Raw genomic sequence first — 22,969 nt, forward strand, 5'->3', positions numbered from 1 at the left:
TGAGAGTGTTTGGGACAACTGAGTCGTTTTTCCCCGGAGTTTATTTGTCTTGAGCTTGTTGAAAAACATATTTATAGCTAAACTTTCCCTGCCAAGTTCACCGACGTATAGTTCCGGACTTCGCTTGGACATGCTGAGCACTGCTGTGCTCGTCAAGGCACCCGGGTCATCAGACTTGCTTGCTTGAGTCTTGTCTTGCGTCTGCGCAATCTAAATGAACACAATAGACGCTCCTCGGCTATGCAGTTTAGTGTTCATAGTGACTGGAAACTGCAAAAGCATCTTCGTCAAATGCCTTCGACGAAGATGATTTGGCGTTTCCATATTACTGCAACAGTTGTCTTGTTTCTTTAATGTTCATACACGAATGTGCATCGAAATTCATTCATTCATTTTATTCGGGATCATAATGTTACTTTGACTTTTACTGTTGGTACAACTGTTCTAGCCATAGTTTATGCCGTCGACAAGATTATCTATCTCGTGAAATATTGCTGCGCATGCATTGACCTAGAGAACTTGAATGCCCTTTAATGCGAGCGCCATTAGCCAGGGATGGCGCCAAGGGTGACGACCGCCACATCGAGAATTCCGTATGTTTCCGTTTGACCCTGTCAGAGAAGGTATTTGCTCATAATGTGCTTTGTATTAAGCATCCTCGTCATGGGTGAATATGTGAATCTCTCGCCGCTGCATTTTGTTGGGTATTTGCAAAGGGGAGCACCACACAGCCTTGCCAAAATTTGGTCAAAATCATCCCCCCCCCCCCCCCTCTCCTCGGCCTTCACTCTCCGCGCGACGCTACTACGAATATCCAGGCGCTGTTTCGAAAAGCCATCAGAAGTGGCAGCATTGACAACGTCAAAGCGAGCAGACTTTTCAACGCTTTAAATGCAGTTTCTTGGGACGCCTCGCAACGTATATCGCGTTGTATCACGATTCTAAGTGCCGTTGAACCTCGGCAATCAACACTTATTGCGCAGGCAACCGGCAAAATGTAGAGGCACAGGGGTACGTATGACGCCCGCTAAGCTTCAATCGCAGAGCAAACCGCCCTTGTTTGCTGTTGGGATAGCTTGTTTGTTAGGTAGTGTTCCTCGTCGTCAGGAGTGCACCGAGTGGCCACCATGGATCTCAACCCCGTTTCACAGCCTAGCGACGTAAGAGTGAGACATATCCGCCCTCGACGTCGCGGAGGCTTGCGACCACAGTTGGCGCAATTGAAATGTAGTGACGTCACGCCGCTTGCTTCGACGATATGAGGTGTGCTCTCGAGTTATCTTTTCCTCGAGCGCCCTAAAAGGCGCGCTGTGCGCGGCCACGATTTCTCGCTCTCCGTTCCTACGACGCTTATCGCCATTAAAATACGTGCACGAGTAAAAATAGGATATTCCAGGCCGCAGGTGGGCCGCCACGCTTCCCCTCCTCGGCCATCGGGAGGATATCGCTATCTTTCTAAAAGAAGCGCGTATGCATGGTTATCGAATGTTTACGTTGGCCGAGCTGATAAGATGAGCTCAAGTGAGAAATTCCATTCCCAGAACGTCAACAGATAAGTCCCGCGCATAAGTGCAGAGAGAGGCGTCGCGCGTGCAGCGGGACCCACGCGCGCACACCGCTTACATCACGCCGTGGCCACTTGGTCATCCGCCGCCACTCGAGGCCGCCCAGGCCGCGCTAATCACGGCCCCTTTCTCCCTCTTCGCAAGTTGTTCGCGCCTTCCTCTTTGCCGAGTCTGCTTCGAGTCGCTGGTACTTGTAGCAAAAGCGCTTACAAGTATTTTCATTATCGCCCATTTCTTCGCCTACGCCCACTTTTGTCGCGCTAAGAATGCCGGACGCGATGCGCGAGCCCAACGCTAGTGCCCCCCCGAGCAAGCATTCGGACAATGGTCGCGCGTGTTATTGATGGCAGTCCACATTGACACGAAACACTCAAGTTAAAAGCCTGCGTGGGAGGAGGCGAAAATTGCACGCTCTGCATTGGGCCAAGTGCGGAAAGCTAATAATGTGTTCCGAGATCGGTGACTATGGTGTGCTGCGCTATTTAAAAAAAAGAAAGCTACACTTTTTCAGGATATTTTCCGCTCCGTCACAGAGGTGCCTGGTTATTGAGCGTATGAATCCGTTATGCGCTGTTAATTACGGAATGCTTTTAGCGCCCATCGTTGACGCGCTGCCGAGGAGAAAACGAATGTGGACCTAAACAAAGTTCCGCAGTTTCCAAGACCCACTGGTGCCTACATGTTGTGTGCCAATGGAACAGCGCATGCGTCGGCTACTGTCTTCCTTCACTCCGCGCTGGTTTCGAGGCGCAGAACTGAAAAGGAGAAAAAGTATTTCACTTCTCGGTGGACAGCTCAAATGCGCCGTCAGTGGAGGAGACGTGCTGAAGCAAAAATTAGACGCCCTTGAGCACGGTACGCCTTTCCACCAATTCGGTAACACGTCCTTAAATTCTTTGCTGCTAATTGATCTTAAACACCGGTACAGTTACTGCTCTGAAACCAGCAAGCCTTGCTCTGCTTGTAATAAGTATTGTGACCTACAATAGTGTTGGAGGCGTGCCAGGTTCTCATATTCAATATTTTAGAGCGTATAATTACAGACGCGATTCTCTGTTCTGGCCTCGCCGAAAAGCGCTCCAATCTTTTACTGCTCTCATTAATTCGAAGGCGTTGACAATACCCGTTTTGCAAAAAAAAAAAAAAAAAAAAAAAAAGAAAAAAAAAAGGTGACGGAGCACATGGAGGATACACGAGGTCTACACCATAAAGCAAAATAGGCTTGACCGCTGATTCTTCTATTAAGAGCTCGCTGCTGATGCTTCATCGAGTGGAACATCCGATAGATGGCGCCGCGACGTATTCCGAGTGAAAAGTGGCATAATGCTAGTAATGTAGAAACAAAAAGTCAATAAATAGAATGATGGTATAGTTAACCAATCTAAAACAATAATTAAGATATAGGGGAAAAATATGAGCATGATAGCAACTGCTACCACCCTGTTTCAAAGGGGACGCTCCTATATGCCGTCCATCCATCCATTCCTCCAGGCCCTCGTAGAACTCTGAGGCCTCTCCGACCGTCGTTGCATTTGTATTTCGCATAATGTCCGCAGGTGGCGCGTCGACCAAATCACGCCTGCGAGGAGGGTTGCGAAAGGTAGAAAACGTGAACAAAGGCACATGCTCAAGCTAAGAGAAGATGTAGAGGATGAGAGCACAGGGGAACGCAGGGCGTGTGATTCCAGCGTGGTGGCATTATCAGCGTGCTTCGAATGCAGTGCGGCGCGCTCGAGTTAGCACTCCTATCTTACTACGTTGCAGGAAAGTGCAGCTGGTTCTCTCTCCCGCATCTTCTCCCTTCAATGCCGCCCTCTGCACATGACCTACTTTGCACCGCGCTGCAATAATAGGCGGGCGGTGCCTCAGTCTGGTACAAACTCCTTCCGTCATTGGCCAATCAAGGCATAGTGTTTTAACGGTTAGATAGCAAAAGATATGAGGGGCATGCGCTGATTTTAGCTGCACTTGCCAAGACATACAGGAATACGTAATTAAAGAGTGTCTCCTTGGGCGGGTTGGCGTCGATGGGCGTAATTCTGGTAGGTGGTAATGAATAATTAGTCATAATTTCAAAGCAATAACAAACCGCTCGCAAACAGGACGAAAACAATGGAAAACACTTACAAGGGCTCAATCTCGATTGTCAGTTCGATTTATTTTATATATCTCCAACCGCCGTGGCACAGTAGAGGGGGACGGGGAAGAAAAGAACAAATAGCGAACAAAAACGGCTGAACTCCCTTACTATAGACATAGACAATGATAAACATGTGCGAGGAACTAGAAAAGGAAAGTACTGCAAAAAATACCCAAGTAAAAACTACAAAATTGAACGTCCCAAGACTATATAACTAAAATTTAGAAAGCAAAAAGTAAAAAAACATGAGCAAAACAATGCAGACTGGAAAATAAAGCCCTTGTACACAATGTTCCTGATTTCCTCTGAAGGAAGGGTTGTCCTGACTTGAGAGCTGCTATAGAAGGTAAGAAAAGAAACAATTCTCGCCGCCTAACACTCTCCTTGTCAGGCACAGCAAATGAACTGCAAAAGCGCGCTAGTGGAACCCCGCTCGAGCCTCTCCCAGGTTCCTTTGTCACACCCGACGACGAGCGCTGGAGCTTTGGGGCCCAATTCCCACACCATACCTGAGACGAATCATTTTCATTCGCTATCCTTTACCCACCAAACCCTCAACATCACCATCGGATGCATTTTTTTTTTGGTTGTTGCTGTAAAAATGTTATTTCCTGTGCCAGCCCTTGCGTAAATGCTATTGCATTTCAATCGCTATCACTACGGTTCCTGCAGCAATTTTTCGTGGCATTAGTTATTGCGGTTTCGGTGGGTTTCAAAAAAGGAACATTCTTGGACAGGAAAACAACCTAACCATGTACACTTGCTACCTTACCTTTGCGGCTCTGACATGTCTTCGTGGTGTATTAAGCCACTATTTCAGGCGTTAGGTAAGCTAGTTTAGCAAAAATATGAAAAAGGAGTTAATTTGCCAGCCTGTGATGATGAGTAAGAAAGTTGTCGAAAGCAATTTTTTTTTTTTTTTAAGTTTTAAGGCAATCATTTTTAAACGTTAGTAACTCTCCAACTTGCTCAAAAAAATAACATTTTATTTTGACTGAAAGAGGGACTGATATTAACCTCAATTATTTAAAAATAAACTGCATCAATGTACAGACTTCGAAAGAGGATCACATCGTATAGCTATTGAGTAACGTGCTTTGTCATTTTATCGCACGGCATAATTATCCAATTTCAAAGGCGAGGTGTCTAAATTTTCTGCATGGTCTCCTGTCAGGTTCTGTAACATGCCTTTGTATACGACATTTTCCTGCTGTAATTATTTAGCGAAGATTGATTTTAAGTAAACGCTGTATAAAATATGTTGTCGGGGAGCTGGTCTCGCTTGGAAATCCACGAAAGTTAGCGCGAAATATAGTCGGATACAACTCATGAAAGGAGCGGCAAATGCCCCTCCAGCAAATGACATCGATCGCTTCTCACGACGTCACAGCTTATTCCCTTGCATCTGGTAGCGTGACTTTGCAGAATGCTTGGAGGTGTCAGGCGATCAAACATAAATTAACCGTGAGATCATGAAAATCGGTCGACGTCACTGAGGTGCATTTGTTTTTTGTTTTTTAGTTCCTGAGTTTATACGACTGTAGGCGACACACAGAAAGGGCCCGAGGCGATCACTAGTCCGATGTTGTTATTGCGTTTTGAGTATTTCGCGCAAAATTTCATGGCACACTTTGTTATTCCCCCAGGGCAATTTCGCAAAGTTATATATTCTCAAGGACACAGACTATGGAGGTTGCTTGGCGAGGGTTTAGGCAAGCGTTTTTTATAAGCGATACATCGGGCTAATATGTAATAATACAGCGTAACGAAATAATTTGGGAGGGAATGGATGGCACGAGCTCTCGAAGGAGATAGTAGCATATTGAGCCGGAGGCACGACCAGAGTGACGCAACAGTGGCTACGTCGGCTGCTGCAGTTGCGAAAAATGCATGCTGCGGCTGTCTGGAAAGCACGAGGTTCCCGCTCTGGTGCAATCAGGACAGCCCAAAGTCAGGAAACGAGTAGCATCCTTAAAGTTCGGCGTCGCTCTGCAGAAGTGAAAGCTGCGTCTCTATCGGTCTATTTCCATCCAGCAAGCTTATAACTCTGAGATAGCGCCCGCCCACGCGCTCTTCACTCGAACCAACAGTATGTTGAAATAGGCTGGTTGATAGATAACTGAATGTAAACATGCTTGAGTGAGGCACAAGCGCGCACATCAAGACACCAGGCGTCGTGTCTGTTGTGTTGTCTTGCCCCCGTGTTCTCGTGTCCCTTTTAAGTTCGCGGCTTGCATTAAACTGTTCAGGGAATAACTCTCGATGACTGCATCATTTCAGGGGCGAAATACGAACTTGTCATTTTCCTGTTGCTTGCACCGCAGCATTATTTGCGCTCATGTGAGTGACTCCTTCGTCATTACGCCATGCCGGTTTCTCATTGGCTTGCGACGGTAGATTTTGTTAAGAGCACTTTTGAGCGAAAAGCTCTGCCGAGGCTATTGAGACGCATCGCGTTCAACAGTTTCCCATTTATTCCTGGGGGCAGAATCGCGTGTCGCGAGAGATTAGCGATTCCAATCGTGGTGCCTTCGGGCGAGCGGTGTTTGCCGGCCTTACGCGTGTCCCACAGAGATGACATAGTTCTCATTTGTGCGATCAAATGCTTACCTCTTTCAGGGCTAACCTGGTTTATCCTGCATTAGAACAGTGATCTTGCTCGTCGAAGCTGATGGAAAGCCTGTGTCGTGCAGCGCATGGGGTATAAGCAGATGATTTTCAACGGAGGCGTGAGATAAATTAAAATGAGTCGCCGCCCACTTTTGACAGCGCCTTCCTCACTCCCCTCCTGCCGCGGGTATGTACTCGCTTCCCAGAGCCTCAAGTCCACATCGTTTGCGTGATTGATAGCTCAATTGTGGATCTTCTCATGCAGTTATGCATTTTCGATGGGGATGGTAAATATTTTCGCGTCCGTCAAAAGCCTAACTTCGTGACATTTCGTTTGCATCGTGGCTGAAGTGAAGCGTCCACACTTCATGGCTCTGTGCCTGTACTTCGTCCGCTTGTGGAGGCTGTTTACCTGTTTCCTCTCCCAAACACGACTCGAATACAACGCACTTATATTTCCATCCGCAACCTTGAACCTAGTCTGTTAGTGAATCTGAGCTCGGTTCTATCATGCGAAGAACGGAGTAATCCAGTAGGTTCCTTTTTTTTTTTTTTTTTCTAACCGAAGCAGTCTTTGAGAAAAAAACAAAGCGCACACACAAAACAAACTTCCCTTTCTGTGAAAACCGAAAGGGACGTGTTGTTATCGCAGCCGTTAAATGTCGTGTGGCGCCGAAAAAAAAAAAAAAGACGAATTTGAAGCAATTGTTTTGCGAAAAAAATATCAAATTACACATTGAACAGCGAGCTGCTTTGAGAATCAGTTGGGCCACGCGGAATAAGTTTTGCCACACAGTTGTTGGCAGGCTTCAAACAAGGGGATTAGTCATTGTCAACGCGCACCATCTGTATTGCGCTTGTGGCGTCACAAAGTGATCTGATCGCCGGGCGTGATCAGCAGACAGCAGTATCGGAAAACAAAGTAAAAAAAATGCGAATCATTACGGCCAAAACAGCGCCGACGGCAGCGTTTAAAGCAAGAAAGACGGGCACCCAGCAGCAACGGGCTCGTTTTATTGTCGTGGTCGCCAAATGTATGGGAAGAGTGAATAGGAAACACCGCAAGTGCCGCGGAGACCCAAAAACAACGCCGGTGCAGTTTCGTTGCGATGAAAAAACCAAACGACCCCATTTCGCACCTTGCCGCAAAATTCGCCTTTGTCTTAGACACAAATAGAAAGCTGGGAAGCCGTTTCAGGGGAAGCAGGGCTTCATCTTTTCTAGCTTTATTTGCCCTTCTCGATGTCGTAAAGCGCAGTCTTGTCTGCAGGCTGCGGCTCCTGCTGCGTCACTGGCACTTTTAGCACTAGTTGTAAAAGGCACAACAGCGTGCGCCCGTCATTCCCGCGCTCGGGCGCAGTGTTCCGCCTGCGGCTTTCACTTCAGAGTACGTTCACGCGCCGCCAGGCGGAGTTAGCGTACGGTCTCCTCCTGACCCGATACACTGCCGTGGCCTTGTGGCTGCTTGACAGGCGCACATTTTGGCGGCCAGAAAGGTGGTTGAGAGATCGTTTCTCGTCCAACCAAACGCGACTGTGATGTGTGACGATCCTCGCATATGTCCATGCTGCACTTGAGCATGCGCCGATGGTGGTGTAGCTTGGGTCGCACAGAAGACGTGCACCCATTTTGTCTCAACGCCAATGCCCTACATACCACTTGAACGCCTTTTAAGGCCGATCGCTACCCCCCCCCCCCCTCCCCTTCTTTTGTTTGTGTTTTGAAGGCACCTCATAAATTATTTTTAAACTGGTGATTGCCAAAGATAACTAAAGCTACTCTACCCCATCCCCACACCCCCTCCAATATATTTATACAGTCCTCCTGAGTTCAGTACCTGGGGACAGACACTCCAGCTTCCGACTGCTGCGACTGGATGCCGCAAAGTGGCGATAAATTCATGGAGGAGGGGGGGGGGGGGGGGGGGGGGGGCTCTTCGATCCTGAAGACTCGTTCGCTCTTATAGTTTACACGGACTGCCATATTACAGCTGACCGCGGCCTACTATCACGTGTGCAGTGCAGTTTTCACACCTGATTTCAGCTCTTTTCACGCTTTTGGCCTGTCACTATTGCTAATATGTCATTCCTATTTTGGCAGATCACATGCACCTATTTAATCCAGTTCTACTACAGTTATCGTATGCAAACGTTGCGCAACCTTGTGGCTGACCTCGACTTCACAATGGAGATTCGTTGAAGCAATGGGAGGCTTGTTAATAGCGCTTAGAAAACCCTAAGCTTAAATACGAAAGATTGAACTACCTAACTCAGACCACCAGATTACGCCCAGTGAGCACATTGTTTTATTATTATTATTATAACCAGGAGCTAATAGCCGCATTGTTGTGTTGCTCTTAGGCTAAATCTAGGTTGGCAGGGAAGTGCCAAACAGCGTCCCGACGAGTTCAGTACTTGTAAGATTTATTATTGAGACCATTTTGCTGGTTTCTCATTTTCCATCAACCGCGTGATTTACATTTAAACGCTGCCTTGGTGGCTTCGTAAGAAGCACGCCAGGCTCTGAAAAGTGTCGCCAGCACTGAAGCCTACGAACTTCCCCAGAAAATGATTAACCGATTTCTTTTTACCCCTTTTTTTTTATTATTATTCCCAAACTGGGTGCGCATTTCACAAGAGCATGCATTGTAAGACGCAGAAGGCGCTGCATGCAACGTCTTATCCTCTCGCATCCTACTAACGAGACATGCATGTTACTTTGATGTGGCACGAAAATCATAGACATTATTCTCACTTCCATGGAAACCATTAAATACCAAGGCTGCCTTTTCTACGTCTTGTAATGAAGCTCTTATGTTGCTGCAACAAATCTGACATCCAACAGTATTGTACGTGTATTTCTAGCACCTCAAATCGGCTTTTTGTTTTCTGTTGTACTGAGCTCTTCCACCAGCTCAGATGCATTGAGTAAACAAAATCTGAAGGGGATTTAAGGCTGAGACTGGCTGGACTTAAATTTGACTGGGAGTGAGAATGGCGTAAAAGAAAACAATTTATTTAAATGTTAGTTGCTGCCGAACTTAGTCCCAACTTGACCCAAATTCAGTGATGCCGTGCACTGAGCATACTGCTGCTTAAGTGATAAGGAAAATAAAACCGCAGCAGACACAGGACGGAGGCTAGAGACAACACAGGGCGCGAAAATCACGCTTAAGTGACCTAATTCCAACGGCAACATGAGCCAAACAGTAGCCGGTTCGACAGATTTCGAGGCGTAAGTGTTATATGAGGGAAAGCACCGCCACCTGAAAAACTTTTTTTTTTATTTCATTACAAAGCGCCACTTTGTTTTTGCTAGCTTTAAGCATTTTTTTTTTCTATTTACACCGCCTTTATTAAATACAGATTGTCATTTGTACTCTGTATAATGATTGTTTGGCGTCTCACTTTCTCGACAAATTAAAGAAAAAAGAAAGCGAGCCATCTACATCTCCAAATTCGTTCGAGGCCAGTGAGGCCTATAGTTATTCCATATGCAGGGGCCCAACAGAGGAGTGTGCAACCAAACCCTTGGAAACGACACAGCTTTCTCCTCAACTTCCTTCATCCATGACCCGTTCACATGTAGGCCATCTGGCCATACGCCCACAATGGAGAAGAAATCGTCGAGTATCGGTATTCGCTCATTCACAGAGGTAGAACGTTCCTTGCAATGGTCGCTTGCATTAATATTGCGCAGCTGTAGCTTATCAGCATGATGTCGCTCAGAAGTGTCCATTTGCTGGACAGCTGCCGACGAGGTCAGTGGACGTGGGGCCATTGTTGCGCATATACTTATCCCCTGTACTGCAGTTAGCAATCGTGGTAGAAACGGTGCCGTAGCGTGCTGCACCCACTATTCTCTTTAGTTCCGCACATGCAGTTAGAGGTGAGCGTAACGATCTCATTTGCTGCTGAAGCCATGGTCTCTTGCATCTGATCTGTTCGTTTACGAGGTGCATCTAATGGACACATTTTCTGATCGTGAAAATGCCTCTGTAGGTCCACAAGCACTAACGAGATATGGCATACACTCACGGTGATGAAAAGCCATGTCTCAGAAATAAGGGTTTCCATGAGCTTTGCATCTCTTGCCAACGACCTCGTAGGTTTTTCTTCCCCCTTCTTGTACAGTGCAGAAATCAGTCTCGTTCAAGACACTCACATTGCTTGCCTCGTTCGGCAGCTCGGCTGCGCTCATCGGGGTCCTCGACCTTGGTATTACTGGTTGTTTAAGGTCTTAAACGAGCCCAGAACGTCCCATGTGAGCTTGCTCTCATTTGCAGCTTCTTCCGGTTGGTGCTTGATTTAATCTTTCGAAACACTTAGTATACATCACAAGCTGCGCCTGACTTGAAATGGTCGCTTTGATCAATTTTACACGGCAGGTATTAGTTCTCCTTGCTCTTATTTTCCTCTTGGCATCTTGCCTCGAGGGAAGAGAATCGTGTGCAATTATTGTGTACCTACCTGCCGCAACGCTTTCAGCGTGCATATTTACAACAAATTAATACTACAGATGCGGTGGGGAACCTACATATTTTTAAATACAACTGCTGAAGGCAGGTTCGCGAGCGTAATTTTCAAAGCCAAAAGTCGTCACTGGGATCGCTTGGGTTCGCATCTGTACATCACGCAGACACCAACCCACGCAGTTCGTGAATACTTACTATGAACTGTGTCGAGCGTTCGCTTCGTGCAGCGTTCGTCGTGGGCCTCAACATGTATGTTGAGAGATGCCAACGACAAACGGGTTTAGCCAAGATGGGGTCAGAACACCGTGCTGTCTTGATATCGTGGCATTCTCTATCGTTCGTCTTAGATCTAGTTCACTTTTTCTCCAAGTGGTCGTTAACCTTCTCTGTACATCGCGGGAAGCGCTGGTGGCTTGCGTCTTTCGCGAAGACTTCTAAACGCCGTCGGTCCTGTGAACACGACGCACTCGACTCGATTGAGTGCTTTTCTAGATACCCGCGGCCCACTCGAGACCTGTCTCGTCGAAGAAACATAGGCGTGGCTCGTTAGGGGCGTACACACGCGGGACATCGCAGAAGAAGCCAGGCGGGGAAAGCGGCTGGTCTGCCGCGCCTATCAGGAAGCGCGAGGTGGTATCCACAAGAGGTAACAGCCGAGCGCGAAAATGTTCACAGGCGGGTGTTATCAGACGATGCTTGGAGACCCCAGTGGCTTTCTTTATGTTGCGATCCCTTGCACTCCTTCACCGCGCGCTGACTCTCTGAGCTCTACAGCGGATCGTACCCGTGGCACCTTAACTCCGGTCTTAACGCGAACGCATCTCGGGCCGCCGCCGCGAGCTGCCGATGGCTCGCGCTCGCGCAGATGACACGCGGAGACGCGTGGCCCGATCGCTGAGGATGAAGCGCCTCGACCTCGTGTCACTGTCATTTCGCGCATCAGGCGAGGGCGCTGAGTGTAGCTGAGTGGACCCTCTCCTCCCCCGCGGGAGACGGATGGCACCCCATTGGCGCCGTTGACGTTGATCCCCGCATGACGTACGGGCGTGTGCACGCCCAGCACCTGCTGCTCGCCCTGACCACGTCTAGCCTTTTGCGCGCTAAGTGATCGCTGCTGCCGTTTGCGCCCTTGCGTGTGGACAAGCTCTTCTCCCCCGCGCCCTTCCCTTCCGTCCCTCTTTCCTCGCCATGACATGCGCTCTGCATTGTCTCTGGCACCTGCGAAGCTCGCATCACCACTGGACATGTAATCCTTGACGCGACCGATTATATGCAACCCGCGGCTGCGCTCGCGTTCATTGCGAAGACAGACAGCCGCGGATGGAATTGGACGCGGCTCTTAGCATCCAAGGCGCCTGGCACGGTCTCGTACGCAGAGCTCACGTAAGGCTCCAGGGCCACCAGCATCGGGTGGCCGGACCCGCGACTGCCACGTATCCGCACGGCCACTGGCCGCGCGGTCCGGCTCCCTCGGCCCGCTCCCCATCTTGCGTCTCGCTATTTTGCTTGCCGAGGGCGAACGCTGCGCGGAGCCAAGTGCGTCATTCAGTCATTTGCGCATATTCTTCGCGCTCTTCTGGCTGTTTTCAAGCCTCTTTGCTCGTCGCGTTTGGTTTGGGATGCTTGCGTGCGCTTGTTGCTGAGTGTGAATGCATGCCTCTTTGAGCTAGTAATGTGTCTCAGTGTCGAATGTTCTGGGTGTGCGCAAAGTGTTCGCTGCGAAGAAGAGAGCGGCTCGGCCCTCTTCTCCGCAGCAGCGAGCGTGATATGTTTGTGGGAGCTGCTCGTTTACTGTTGCTCAAAATTCGCCCTCCCTGAGCGCGGAACTCGCGCGTTCTGTGGAACGGCCATTGGCTTCGAGGATGCTTCCGAGCAGCGCCCATTGCGGTGTGTGCGCATGGACCGGCTTGAGCCCGGCCTATGCGGACGGGGCAGGGAAGGGGACCACTTTACGTTGCCGACGGACTCACATTGGATCGTCCGCTGTTCGTTTGCAGAGCGCGGCGTTAAGTTCCACGAGCAGCCTCTTACACGCCGACTACCTCTCATCCTCGTTCACAGCCGAGGAGTCGTTATCGCTGAGCGAGGAGCTCAAGCTCCCCGGTCTCGATTTAGTGGGAGCGCAGGTTCCTTCTGAGGTATTCGGCAGCACCGTGAGAGAAGTCTCCTCTTACCAGGAGATGTTCCAGTCGGGCTTCCCGGTGGTCAGCAGTCCTCCCCTCACCGAGCAGCCGACTCCCTTGACTCCCCTGAGCATTTCACCCGCAAACCCTTCCGCCCTGCCCAGCTTCGAGGAGACGTACTCGCCCAGGTGGGTTGTGCCAAGCGCTTCTGTATGACCAGGCTCTTCAGCAAAAGCACCTTGCTTCCAGGTACAGGCGGGACATCACACACTCCGGCGTGTTTTCCTTCAAGTTTGAAGAGCTGCGCTCGGACGCCGAGCTGCCGGCTGAGGCTGGCAGCCCAGAGGCCTATCAGGTGTCCGTGGGCGGCTTCTCGCCAAAGCCTCACACCTCTACCGGCTACCGGCCTCCCTTCACGCCGCCACCGCCGCCACCAGCTATGGCCGGCACGTCGCAGGAGTTCTACAAGACCGAGCCGCCCTCATACCAGAGCTCGAGCTGCTACGTGCAGTACCAAGCCGAGCAGGAGCACGCCAAGGCTGGCTTCTCCGGCTACCTGCACCCGTCTCCACCAGTGTTCCAGAAAGGATTGGTGTTTCCGGGGCCGTCGGAAAGCTCCAGCTTCAGCCTCGTCTCGGCCGGCTCGTCGTCCTCCCTCGCGTCGTTCCCAGGCGACCTGACGCCGCCACTGCCTAGTCCCGGAGGCTCGTGGCCGCAGGCCCGGAAGCCAGCACTGCTCAAGGCCTCCGCCGCTGCCACCACTGCCACCGAGACTGGGTGAGCCTCGCTTGATGTTCTCAAAATACCGCGACTCTATTGCACTCGCGTGTTACAGAGCTAGGATACAATTGTTCGACGAGTACAGAGACGACACTAGTAAATCTCAAGCCCTGGCTGCCGCCACCTCATCTGGTTTAGATCTTGCAAATTTAATACTCTTTCAGAAGCACGTGCTTTTAAGGCCCTCGGTTATTGCATAAAATTTGGGGCGCTGTCGATGAATGCTCCATGCAAGGGATCACAGCATAGAATGCGATTTTCACTTGCACACATTAACCCTTTCATAGCACTGCCATATCAGTTTTAAAGAAGTTATGCCTGCATTTCTGCTTTTTCGTTTCATCAAAGTAAACGCGCAGTCTGCATGACCGCTCTTTGCTGAGAAACGGGTTGCGTCCTTATTGACTGGGCGCATGAAAAACAAAAACTATTTTATCGCAGTTCGCGCAGACGGCAGCCTTGCGTAGCTGCGCTAGCACTCAGCCACTAACAAAGTGCAAGACATGTAACGTGTTTTAGACGGCCGCGAAGAGAGTTCTTTGTTTCATGATTATGGCAGTGCCGCATTGTTCGCACTGCGTCTGTGGAACATGATAGTTTGATTGTGACAATAGAATGATCACCGCTGTAGGGCTGTTCGCAACTAGGCCCATTATTTTTTCTAGGTCTATGTTGCTTCTTGTCACGTGGCATCGCGTTCGCTCTCCTTGACTGTCCATCAGCGCCTCACAATTGTTCGTTGGGCGTCAAAGGCGCCTTCCACTTGACGTCACCCGCGCGCGGTCGTGTTCGTGCCTGTTCTTTTATTCTTTCTCTCAAAAGAGTGCTAGTCGAGTACGGATATATAATACCCAGTTGGTCCTAGCGTTTGTCCACGTCAGAAAGAGCCATCCCAGTGCACGCCGTGTTGTGGGCTTCGTGTTATGAACCGTTGGCTTCCTTATCACAACCTTTTGCCGCCCTGTTGACATACCTATGTGCCCCTTTCCACCCGTCATTAATTTGATAAACTGCGTACCTGAAATCCTAGTATTATTTAGTTTTCAGACAAGCGCGTAGCTTGCACTGAAAAAAAAAAGAACAAAAAAACACCCGAGACGAATCTGTTGGAAATACTACGTTGGTTCTCTGTTCCTCAGTTAATGTACCCGTCATGAGCCCTAATTTCAAGCGACTTATAGTTTCTATAGGAAGGCTACGCTGCGCCTGCTTTCCTGTCCTCAAATGTCTACGCAACATGGTTTTGATCTTTTATGTTGTATTCGATCCCCCCCCCCCCTCTCTTCCCCTTTCTTTTAGGCCTGAATTAGTTGTTTTAAGGTGAGAGAAACACGATTTTTCTCTCCTTTTGATCCGGTTGTTCTGATCAAAGTGAGATTACACCCGAACCTAAATAAGCATGACTTCTACTAGGCTGTTTGTAAGGTACCGTGTGCTTCTATTGAAAGGTGAAACTGGCAAGAGAGTTATCTACCCTGCACAAAGGAATAAAGTTCAATTACGAATAATGGGCACCCGAGGATACAGTGGCAGCAAGAAGCAGGTAGGCGCACACCGTCGGCCACGGTGATGCCCGTGTGGACAACCGGCAGTAAACGTTTATGTCAAGCACGGACCAGCGAATGTAGCTTGAGCAGCCCTCATAATTGTCTTTAAAATTGTATCCGCACAAGGAGGGACGCAGCGGTCAGCTTGGCCCATCGCGGAGGCCTCGCGGCTGAAGCGGTTTGCCTTGTGCAGCTTGGAAAGCCTGATCTGCTATTCAGGTGCACCGTAACTATTCCCTCATTTTCGCTTACTCCACCTTGGATGCTTCCGCTTACCAGATTCACCCGAGTAAACCTGCGGATTTTCATCTATACTTGAGACCGTTTCCATGTTTTTACCTGAACAACGAAATCGTACCGATCAGCGGAGATAATGAATCTTGGTATTTTATGTAATTTTCCCACCCCTTCCAAACTGCACCGGCTCCAGGTCACGAAATGATGATAATGAATGTTAAGACATGTAACCTCAGATTTCGATTCGCAGGGCTAAAAAAATATGTGCGCTCTGTGCATGTGCGTCAGTAAACACTTCCGCTGCGTCACTGCTTGTGACGAACATGGTGTTGTCCTCGCATGTTGATAAGGTCACATTCTTGTGTACGCACGATAAACGTCTACTTTCTTTGAAGATGGAGACTTCGTGCACACTGCCGGAGCAGTTTATGGCAGGCAGGAGATCGGTGAGCAAAGGACTCAAATGCCGAGGAGCGACGCCCTCCTTGTTTCGGGGCGCGGAGTCTTTGACACCGCTGTGTTTTCAGCCGTCCATTTGCACCATACCTGTGAGGCCTTCAATGCCGGAACGAGACAGAACCATTTCTCTTTTTTTTTTTTTCACCCCCTTCCCAGTTCTTTTTTATTTTGCAATACACCCCCGAAACACTTTTTGTACACATACTTGGTAATCTGAGCGGACTAAGCTTTTCCGATACCCACCGGGTGACGGGCACGGCAATCTGAACAGAGTAAGAGCGCGATCAGACGCAATGCCGTCACTGGTGAACACGCGACCCGTAGTGTGCGGACGTGTCCAGACCCCGCGTCCGCCAGTTCACTCGTGTGCACCCTTGCTTGGTTCGTGGTACCCAATGCGGTTATAGCCGAGTGGTCTCTTAACAAGAGCATTTTTATGTGACGACCATCAATAAAATGTCACTACAATTATTTGAAGCTCCGAGTTGTAAGCAATTATTTCTATGAAGCTGCGCCAATTAATAACCTGCTCAATTTATATTGACCATTTCAATAGCTTATGGCTTGCTGCAACCATTGACCAAGCTATTGTGGTTATAGCAACGATGTAAAGGAATATGAGCGATTCACTGTTGCGAGCCATAACCGCATAGAGTAACGATTCAAGCCTTACTCCAAACATGAGAAAGTTTCATTTCAACTGTATTCTCAATGGCGGGATGCATACATGACCCCTTTAACAAGCATTTCACCCCAGAAGATCATGTACCCTTTGAAAGCCGGTTTGTTCCCGGCAGCACCAGGGATCGAACCTGGTACCTCCCGAATGCGAGGCGGATGCTGCGCCACAAAGCCACTGCTTCGGTACCCCTCTCTCCCCATCTCTAGTTAACAACGAGCACTATCAGCACTGTTCGCGAAGTAAGAGCGCAGGCATCAACTCGCAGACTCCGTAGCAGACTCCAGAAGCTGTAGTGAGAATACTTGTCACTGTTCCTGACTTGCAATGCAGCTTTCTATGGGATATTTTTATGAATACTCTCGTGCCCTTGGGCAAGGGCTAGTTTCCGCTCCTCGTAAATGGTGACCGCGCCCCTGGCTGGTCATTCGCGAGGTCGCGTGCGCCAAAGAAGGAAATACTTTATTTCCTGCAATTCGACGAAAGCTGCGTACGCCAGAGTAAGTCCGTATTAACTGAGTTTTACGCTGCTCTCTTGGCGCGGGTTGGCGCAGAGCGTTTCTTTTTGCTGACAGGCGCGGCCGCTGTCTTTCATGCAGTGGACGGCTGGCCCCACCGTCAGCCCCTGGAACGCCACCAGCTTCGGGATCGAGCACGGCCTCCTCGCCGCCTCCCGCCACGCCGTCCTACCAGTTGTGTGCTGTGTGCGGGGACAACGCCGCCTGCCAGCACTACGGCGTGAGGACCTGCGAGGGTTGCAAAGGGTTCTTCAAGGTACGTCCGCTAGTACCCCCGTTTCACAGGTCACGCAGGCTATGCATGCAGTGATAGAGCGTGATTTATAAGGCTGGAAGTGAATGATGGAAGCTGTGCCAGTTTTAGAAATGCCTATTGTCGAAAATTACACAGTGCAACCCATGTTTTCTTACCTTTTAACCCATGCATATCCACAAAATGTGGACAAAATCTGGGAAAGAGTTCTTCAAAGTATTTTTTTTTTTTTGCATATCGTATAACTGCACTATAACAATCAAAATATCTGTATATCCTCTCTTGGTAGGATTGTAGCTTTTTTGTCGTATATTTTCAAAAACGTACCCATTTGGTTTTCTGTATCAGTCTTAATTATTCGTTGTGGACGCAGTTAGGGCCAGCTTCTGAAGTAGAACTTCGCTACACATCGGTAGCTTAGATCATTTCCATCAACATGTGAATAGTGGTACCTCACAGTATCCCACAGCTGCCTCAGATATTTATAAACGCACCCGTTGGTTTACTACGGCAGTCCATGACATAGGAAGCTTAGACCCTTTCTTTCAGAATGTTCATACAAGTATCGTACAGTATTCTAAAGCTTCATCGCAATTATTTTCAAAAACGCAGCTTAATGGGTTTTTGTTTATAGAAACTCAATGGGCTGCGTTTTCAAAAATAGGTTAATTTGTGAGTTTAACGTCCCGAAGCAACTTAGGCTATGAGAGACGCCGTAGTAGAGGACTCCGGAAATTTCGACCACCTGGGGTTCTTTAACGTCCAATGGCATCGCATAGCACATGGCGCCTTGCTTTTCGCCTCCATCCTAAAGTGGCCGCCGCGGCCGGGATTCGATCCCGCACCCTAAGATAGAACAGTCCAGCGCCCTAACCACTGCACTACCACGGCGGGACGACACAGACAAGCAACGCCAGGACAGGCGGTTGTCCTGTCGTTTTGTCGGCTGTGTACCCAATCATTATAGTTAAGGATGCTATACTGAAGTGGAACCAATTCTGGATCACATACCTTCTGTTAGTTCACTGTTTCTCTGCCGAAGTGAAAACATGGAAAGGCTATCACGTCAGCGCTTTTCACAGAAGCTTGTTATCCGCATTCACTTGATTGTGTTAGCGAAGCATCGTAGTTCCCCGATTGCACACTATGTTCTAATCGCTTTTTTTTTCTTACTGCACGCATTCAATTGTACTGTCCAAATTAAATTTTCAAAACGAAACTGGGTCAGGTATAAGTTGTCGTATCGAAAATAGCCAAAACAAAGTTTCCATCATGACTAAATTGTTTGCATAACTTTTCAGTACGGCGTGGTGTAGAGTTGCTCTGAGCTAAACATGAAGCATATCACATAACGAATAAGACAGCACTACGGTTTGTGCCGATAATGAACTTTCGCTTGCTTCCTGTTTTGGTGGATTTGCCTCGTTTAGACAAAAAAAAAACTGTTTATATATTCTCTTATTAAATATTTAGTGCGAATATTATCGTAAATGACGAGTGGTTAGCCAGTGATCTGCTAAGCCTTCCTATATGGGTGACAGATTTCTTGCGGCATAAATTTCTCTCGAGATTTCGCCTCATTGAACTGATCTTTAAAATTGTGTTTATGTCTGCTGTGCTATTCAGAGACATATCTTTATTCGTAAAATTAAAAGCACTCTGGCTTCTATTATTTTAGATAATAATGCGGGAGATCTTGTGAGTATACATTCTAAATTACCCACTATAGAACATAAAGTCGCCGTCTCTTTTTACTCAAAAAGAACATTTGTTATTGTCAGTTGCTGCACGTTTGCTGTTCATGCTTGAGGTTGACCGGTCTGATATAAGCAGTGTTGATCCTGCCTGCATGCTGTTCGCTTATTATTGTTTCCTGTGAGCAGCAATGAAGCGCGCGAGTTCAAGTTCCCTTACACCGAGCGTGTTATTATGCAATAAATATGAGCGAATTCGGGAACAGTTATTTTTTGAAAAAAATACACGAAAGACATCATTTACAACGATAGAACGTATCAAAAATATGAAACTTGTCAGACATCACAGAATACCGATCAGATTTCCAGCAATAAGGTCTGCATTGAAGTAAAAACAATCGCATCTGCAATGTTGCACTGAATTACTGAAAACTCCGTACTGGTTTCTGTGCAGAGGACAGTTCAAAAAGGAGCCAAATACGTGTGCCTTGCTAATCGAGACTGTCCGGTGGACAAGAGGAGAAGAAACCGTTGCCAGTTTTGCAGGTTTCAGAAATGCCTCGCCGTCGGAATGGTCAAAGAAGGTAAGTGACAGCTCCTGCTGTAGTTTCAAACTGGTTCGAACGGCTCCCATGCAACAATGCGAGCGCCTTGTTTACGATGGACTGACCGCTGGCGCTATTAAGTGTGAGCCCGCCCAGCGTGTCCTCTCGTAACTTTTTAGGGGTGCTCCATGATAGAGCCAGCTCTGTGCATCCAGCATTCGGGACATTCTAAATTGTACACAGGTCACGTGAATTTATTGGTCTCGCTGCGGGTTTGGGCGAATGAAGCTGCAGAAACTGAGAGGTTGCCAACGCGATAAGCGGCTCGTGCGATAACATCTCTGTAGTTATTTGTAACATTATAGTGTGGTAACGAATGGAAGCTATAATTGCCTTACACTTTCGTCCGGAGCTTATCGATATCAACAAAACGACAAGGGATAATATCATATACGGTCTGATAAGAGACGGCACTAATATTTCACCTTGTATATGTATATTAGAGAGGCTAATAGGTTGTATTTCATTTCTACTGAATATAGGCAGCGATAAATATTCACGTGCACAGTTTTGTAATGTATTTTGGACGCTAGGAGATAGATTTTTATAACCAACTCTTCATAAGGCTATACAGTACGATATGGAATCAAATTGCGATCATGTGAGCACCTGACCGAACGTTCTCATCACTGATAACAACGCAGGAATTAGCTTTCCGCAGTCGTAGAATCAACCAGAAATGCAATTATCTTCCTTTTTTTTTTTTTTTAAACAAACATAAATATCACGGGAGTATTATCAATAGAAATACGCGTGGATTTAATGGCTTTGGTTGCAGTTATGTCACACGCGCAGTAGGCGCATGTTCCTATTGTGCTAGCCATATGGACGTTATGAGCGGATGGTTGTCATTCGCTGTAAATTCGCTTGAAACGCTCAACAGAAGCTCAGGCTACGTGCGTAGTCCGCCGCCGAATGCTTACCCATGCTTCCTCTTACAGTGGTCCGAACGGACAGCCTCAAGGGCCGACGGGGCCGGCTGCCTTCGAAGCCCAAGAGTCCCCAGGAGTCGCCGCCGTCGCCACCGGTCAGCCTAATCACGGCACTGGTCCGGGCTCATGTGGACACCTCTCCAGACCTCGCCAACAGGGATTACTCGCTGGTAATTCTCACCTGCTTGTCTACATCGCAGAGTGGTCCACCAACGCCAATCCGTGTACTCGTTAAGCACTAGCTTCCGTCGGTCTGAGCCAGGGGGAATTACGTTACGAGAATTCGAGAGTAGCTCAAACGCGACAACAGCCGGCTGGAGCCAAACGCTTTGCCAATTAGTGCAGCCTTTTGTCGCAGACTGTCGAACTGCTAAATACTCTGGAAACGTGAATCGAGAATGGTTATCTCTCTCGCTGCTTATGTGACCTGCTACCACTTGTCTATTTAATCTGCGAATGATATCGCTATGTCCCACTCCAGCGGAATCTGAGTGACTGTATTCTGGACACTGTGCACATAGTGGGCCACCTTTACAACTCAGGATACATCGCTGGTTCAGAAATTTTGGCTTACGGCTAGACCATATGATCCACCAATGTACATTTAGTTGATAGTTGTTGTTGTTGGTTTTTTTTTTTTTTTCGCAATTTCAATTGGTCACAACTCGGATGTTGCGCATTCTGATCATCTTAAGTGCTAAAACGACACCGAGAAAAGCAGATGGACGCCGACGCTTCAAGCAAGCGTTCCAAAAAAGAAAAAAAAAAGAACGATTCTAAAGAAAAACGTATCACTAATGATCGGTGTTATCAGTACAGAGTTTGGTGTACAAGTCACAAGTTTGATTCTGTATGTTAGCCGTCTCTGACGTCATTTTTATATTTATCACAGTGTCAAGAGATGCCCGTCGATGAAAGCCGAAGGACAGCAGCAGAGGTTCAGCAGTTTTACAACTTACTGACCTCGTCGGTGGACGTCATTAAAACCTTTTCGGAGAAGATTCCGGGATTCAGTGAGCTGGAGAAAAGTGACCAAGAGCTCCTCTTCCAGTCTGCCAGCCTTGAGCTTTTTGCACTCCGACTTGCGTACAGGTGAGCGTACCCGAGTCATTATATCTGATGATGTCTACCGTAGTCTAATCAAGCTCATATTTTCGATAGTTAAAAGTCACTGCACAAAGTCGAAAACGATGCACCACTTGAAATCTTTCCTTTATTTCGACTCTAGCTTCGTCCGAAATAGAATGCACTCAGAGAGGTTCCGACAAACTTGAAGTGGTATCAAGCTGTTTCAAGAAAAACAGTATACTAATCTCTTGCTATGGCAATTGGCTTGCACGGGTGTGCAAGGGCCGTTGGCAAGGCTCCGCTACTGTAAACTGTTCTGGGTGCTCACTTGATTTTTACCGGTGCCAGATCAGCCACATTAGGTGTATCTGTTCTCTTTCTTTAGTTCACAGAGAACGCTCTGTTAAGTGCTAAATATCTCAGTGTAAATGGTCGTCGTTACGGCACCATTGCGCTCTCTATCTGCTCGTTCCAGTACAGCTTTCACACGGCACTCGGTTCTTTAACGTCATAAAAATTCCTCTCAAGTGGCGGACGAGTAACTTTCTCTGATCGTTTTTTTTTTCTTTCTTTGCCCACTGCGCAGGATCAGGCAGGAAGACGACGAGTTCACATTCTGCAATGGCGTCGTGCTTCACCGGACTCAGTGCGAGAGGATCTTCGGGGAATGGTTGGCCGCCATCTTCGAGTTCTCGCGAAGCTTGCACGCCATGCAGATAGACATCTCTGCATTTGCGTGTCTCGCAGCACTGACTCTTGTGACAGGTGACTTGAACATTCTGGATCATTTATGATTTACAGTGCGCTTCACACTTACGCAGATAGCTCGAGCGCTGAGCTGCAAGCAAAGAAATGCGAAATTAGACTTCTACGAGTGGCCTTGAGGGGAAGTGCGTGACCTTATAAGGCTTCTAGGCCCGTGCTGCTGCTCTTCCAAGTAAATGCTGCCTTTGAAAGCTAGCAGCTCTGGCCACATGTCGTTTTGTTTGTTGCCCTGCGCGCCTTCTCGAGCTGTCGAGGCTGACGCGCACTGTATATGCCATACTGACTAGAATTAAGAGCTTGAAGCTGTTCAGCAGTCGTGCATCAAATAACCGTGAAAACCAAAAATTAATTACGTAATGCAGGTACCAGCTGCATGGGTAGCCGTCGCTGGTTACAGCTTTGAATTATTTTTTTTAAGCGACAATGCTCATTTCTATTGCTTAATAAAGCCTCCCTTCAATGGAAGAAGCACCTCGTACGCAATGCGTGCGTGTAGACGCTAGTTATTTCTTAGCAGCGT

The 22,969-nt window shown here is 48.1% G+C and overlaps 1 protein-coding gene across 9 annotated transcripts in view; it reads left to right on the forward strand.

Moving 5' to 3' along the window:
* The window catches only part of LOC146206023 (putative nuclear hormone receptor HR38), a 42,705-nt gene that overhangs the window by 16,870 nt on the left and 2,866 nt on the right, over positions 1-22,969 (forward strand). For 3 of the 9 annotated variants that reach the window (XM_084590658.1, XM_084590664.1, XM_084590665.1), the window contains exons 3-9: positions 12,787-13,100; positions 13,162-13,689; positions 17,214-17,388; positions 19,534-19,663; positions 20,626-20,786; positions 21,509-21,708; positions 22,271-22,449. In XM_084590658.1, coding sequence (XP_084446784.1) covers positions 12,787-13,100; positions 13,162-13,689; positions 17,214-17,388; positions 19,534-19,663; positions 20,626-20,786; positions 21,509-21,708; positions 22,271-22,449 — 1,687 coding nt within the window. Of the gene's footprint in view, positions 1-11,824; positions 12,326-12,786; positions 13,101-13,161; positions 13,690-17,213; positions 17,389-19,533; positions 19,664-20,625; positions 20,787-21,508; positions 21,709-22,270; positions 22,450-22,969 lie in introns of those variants that run through there. The other 6 variants (XM_084590660.1, XM_084590663.1, XM_084590662.1 and 3 more) reach the window with 6 other exon arrangements.

This window comes from Amblyomma maculatum, chromosome 1, assembly GCF_055883805.1.
Source record: "Amblyomma maculatum isolate TAMU_Amacu chromosome 1, ASM5588380v1, whole genome shotgun sequence".
In the NCBI taxonomy this organism is placed as follows: Eukaryota; Metazoa; Arthropoda; class Arachnida; order Ixodida; family Ixodidae; genus Amblyomma; species Amblyomma maculatum.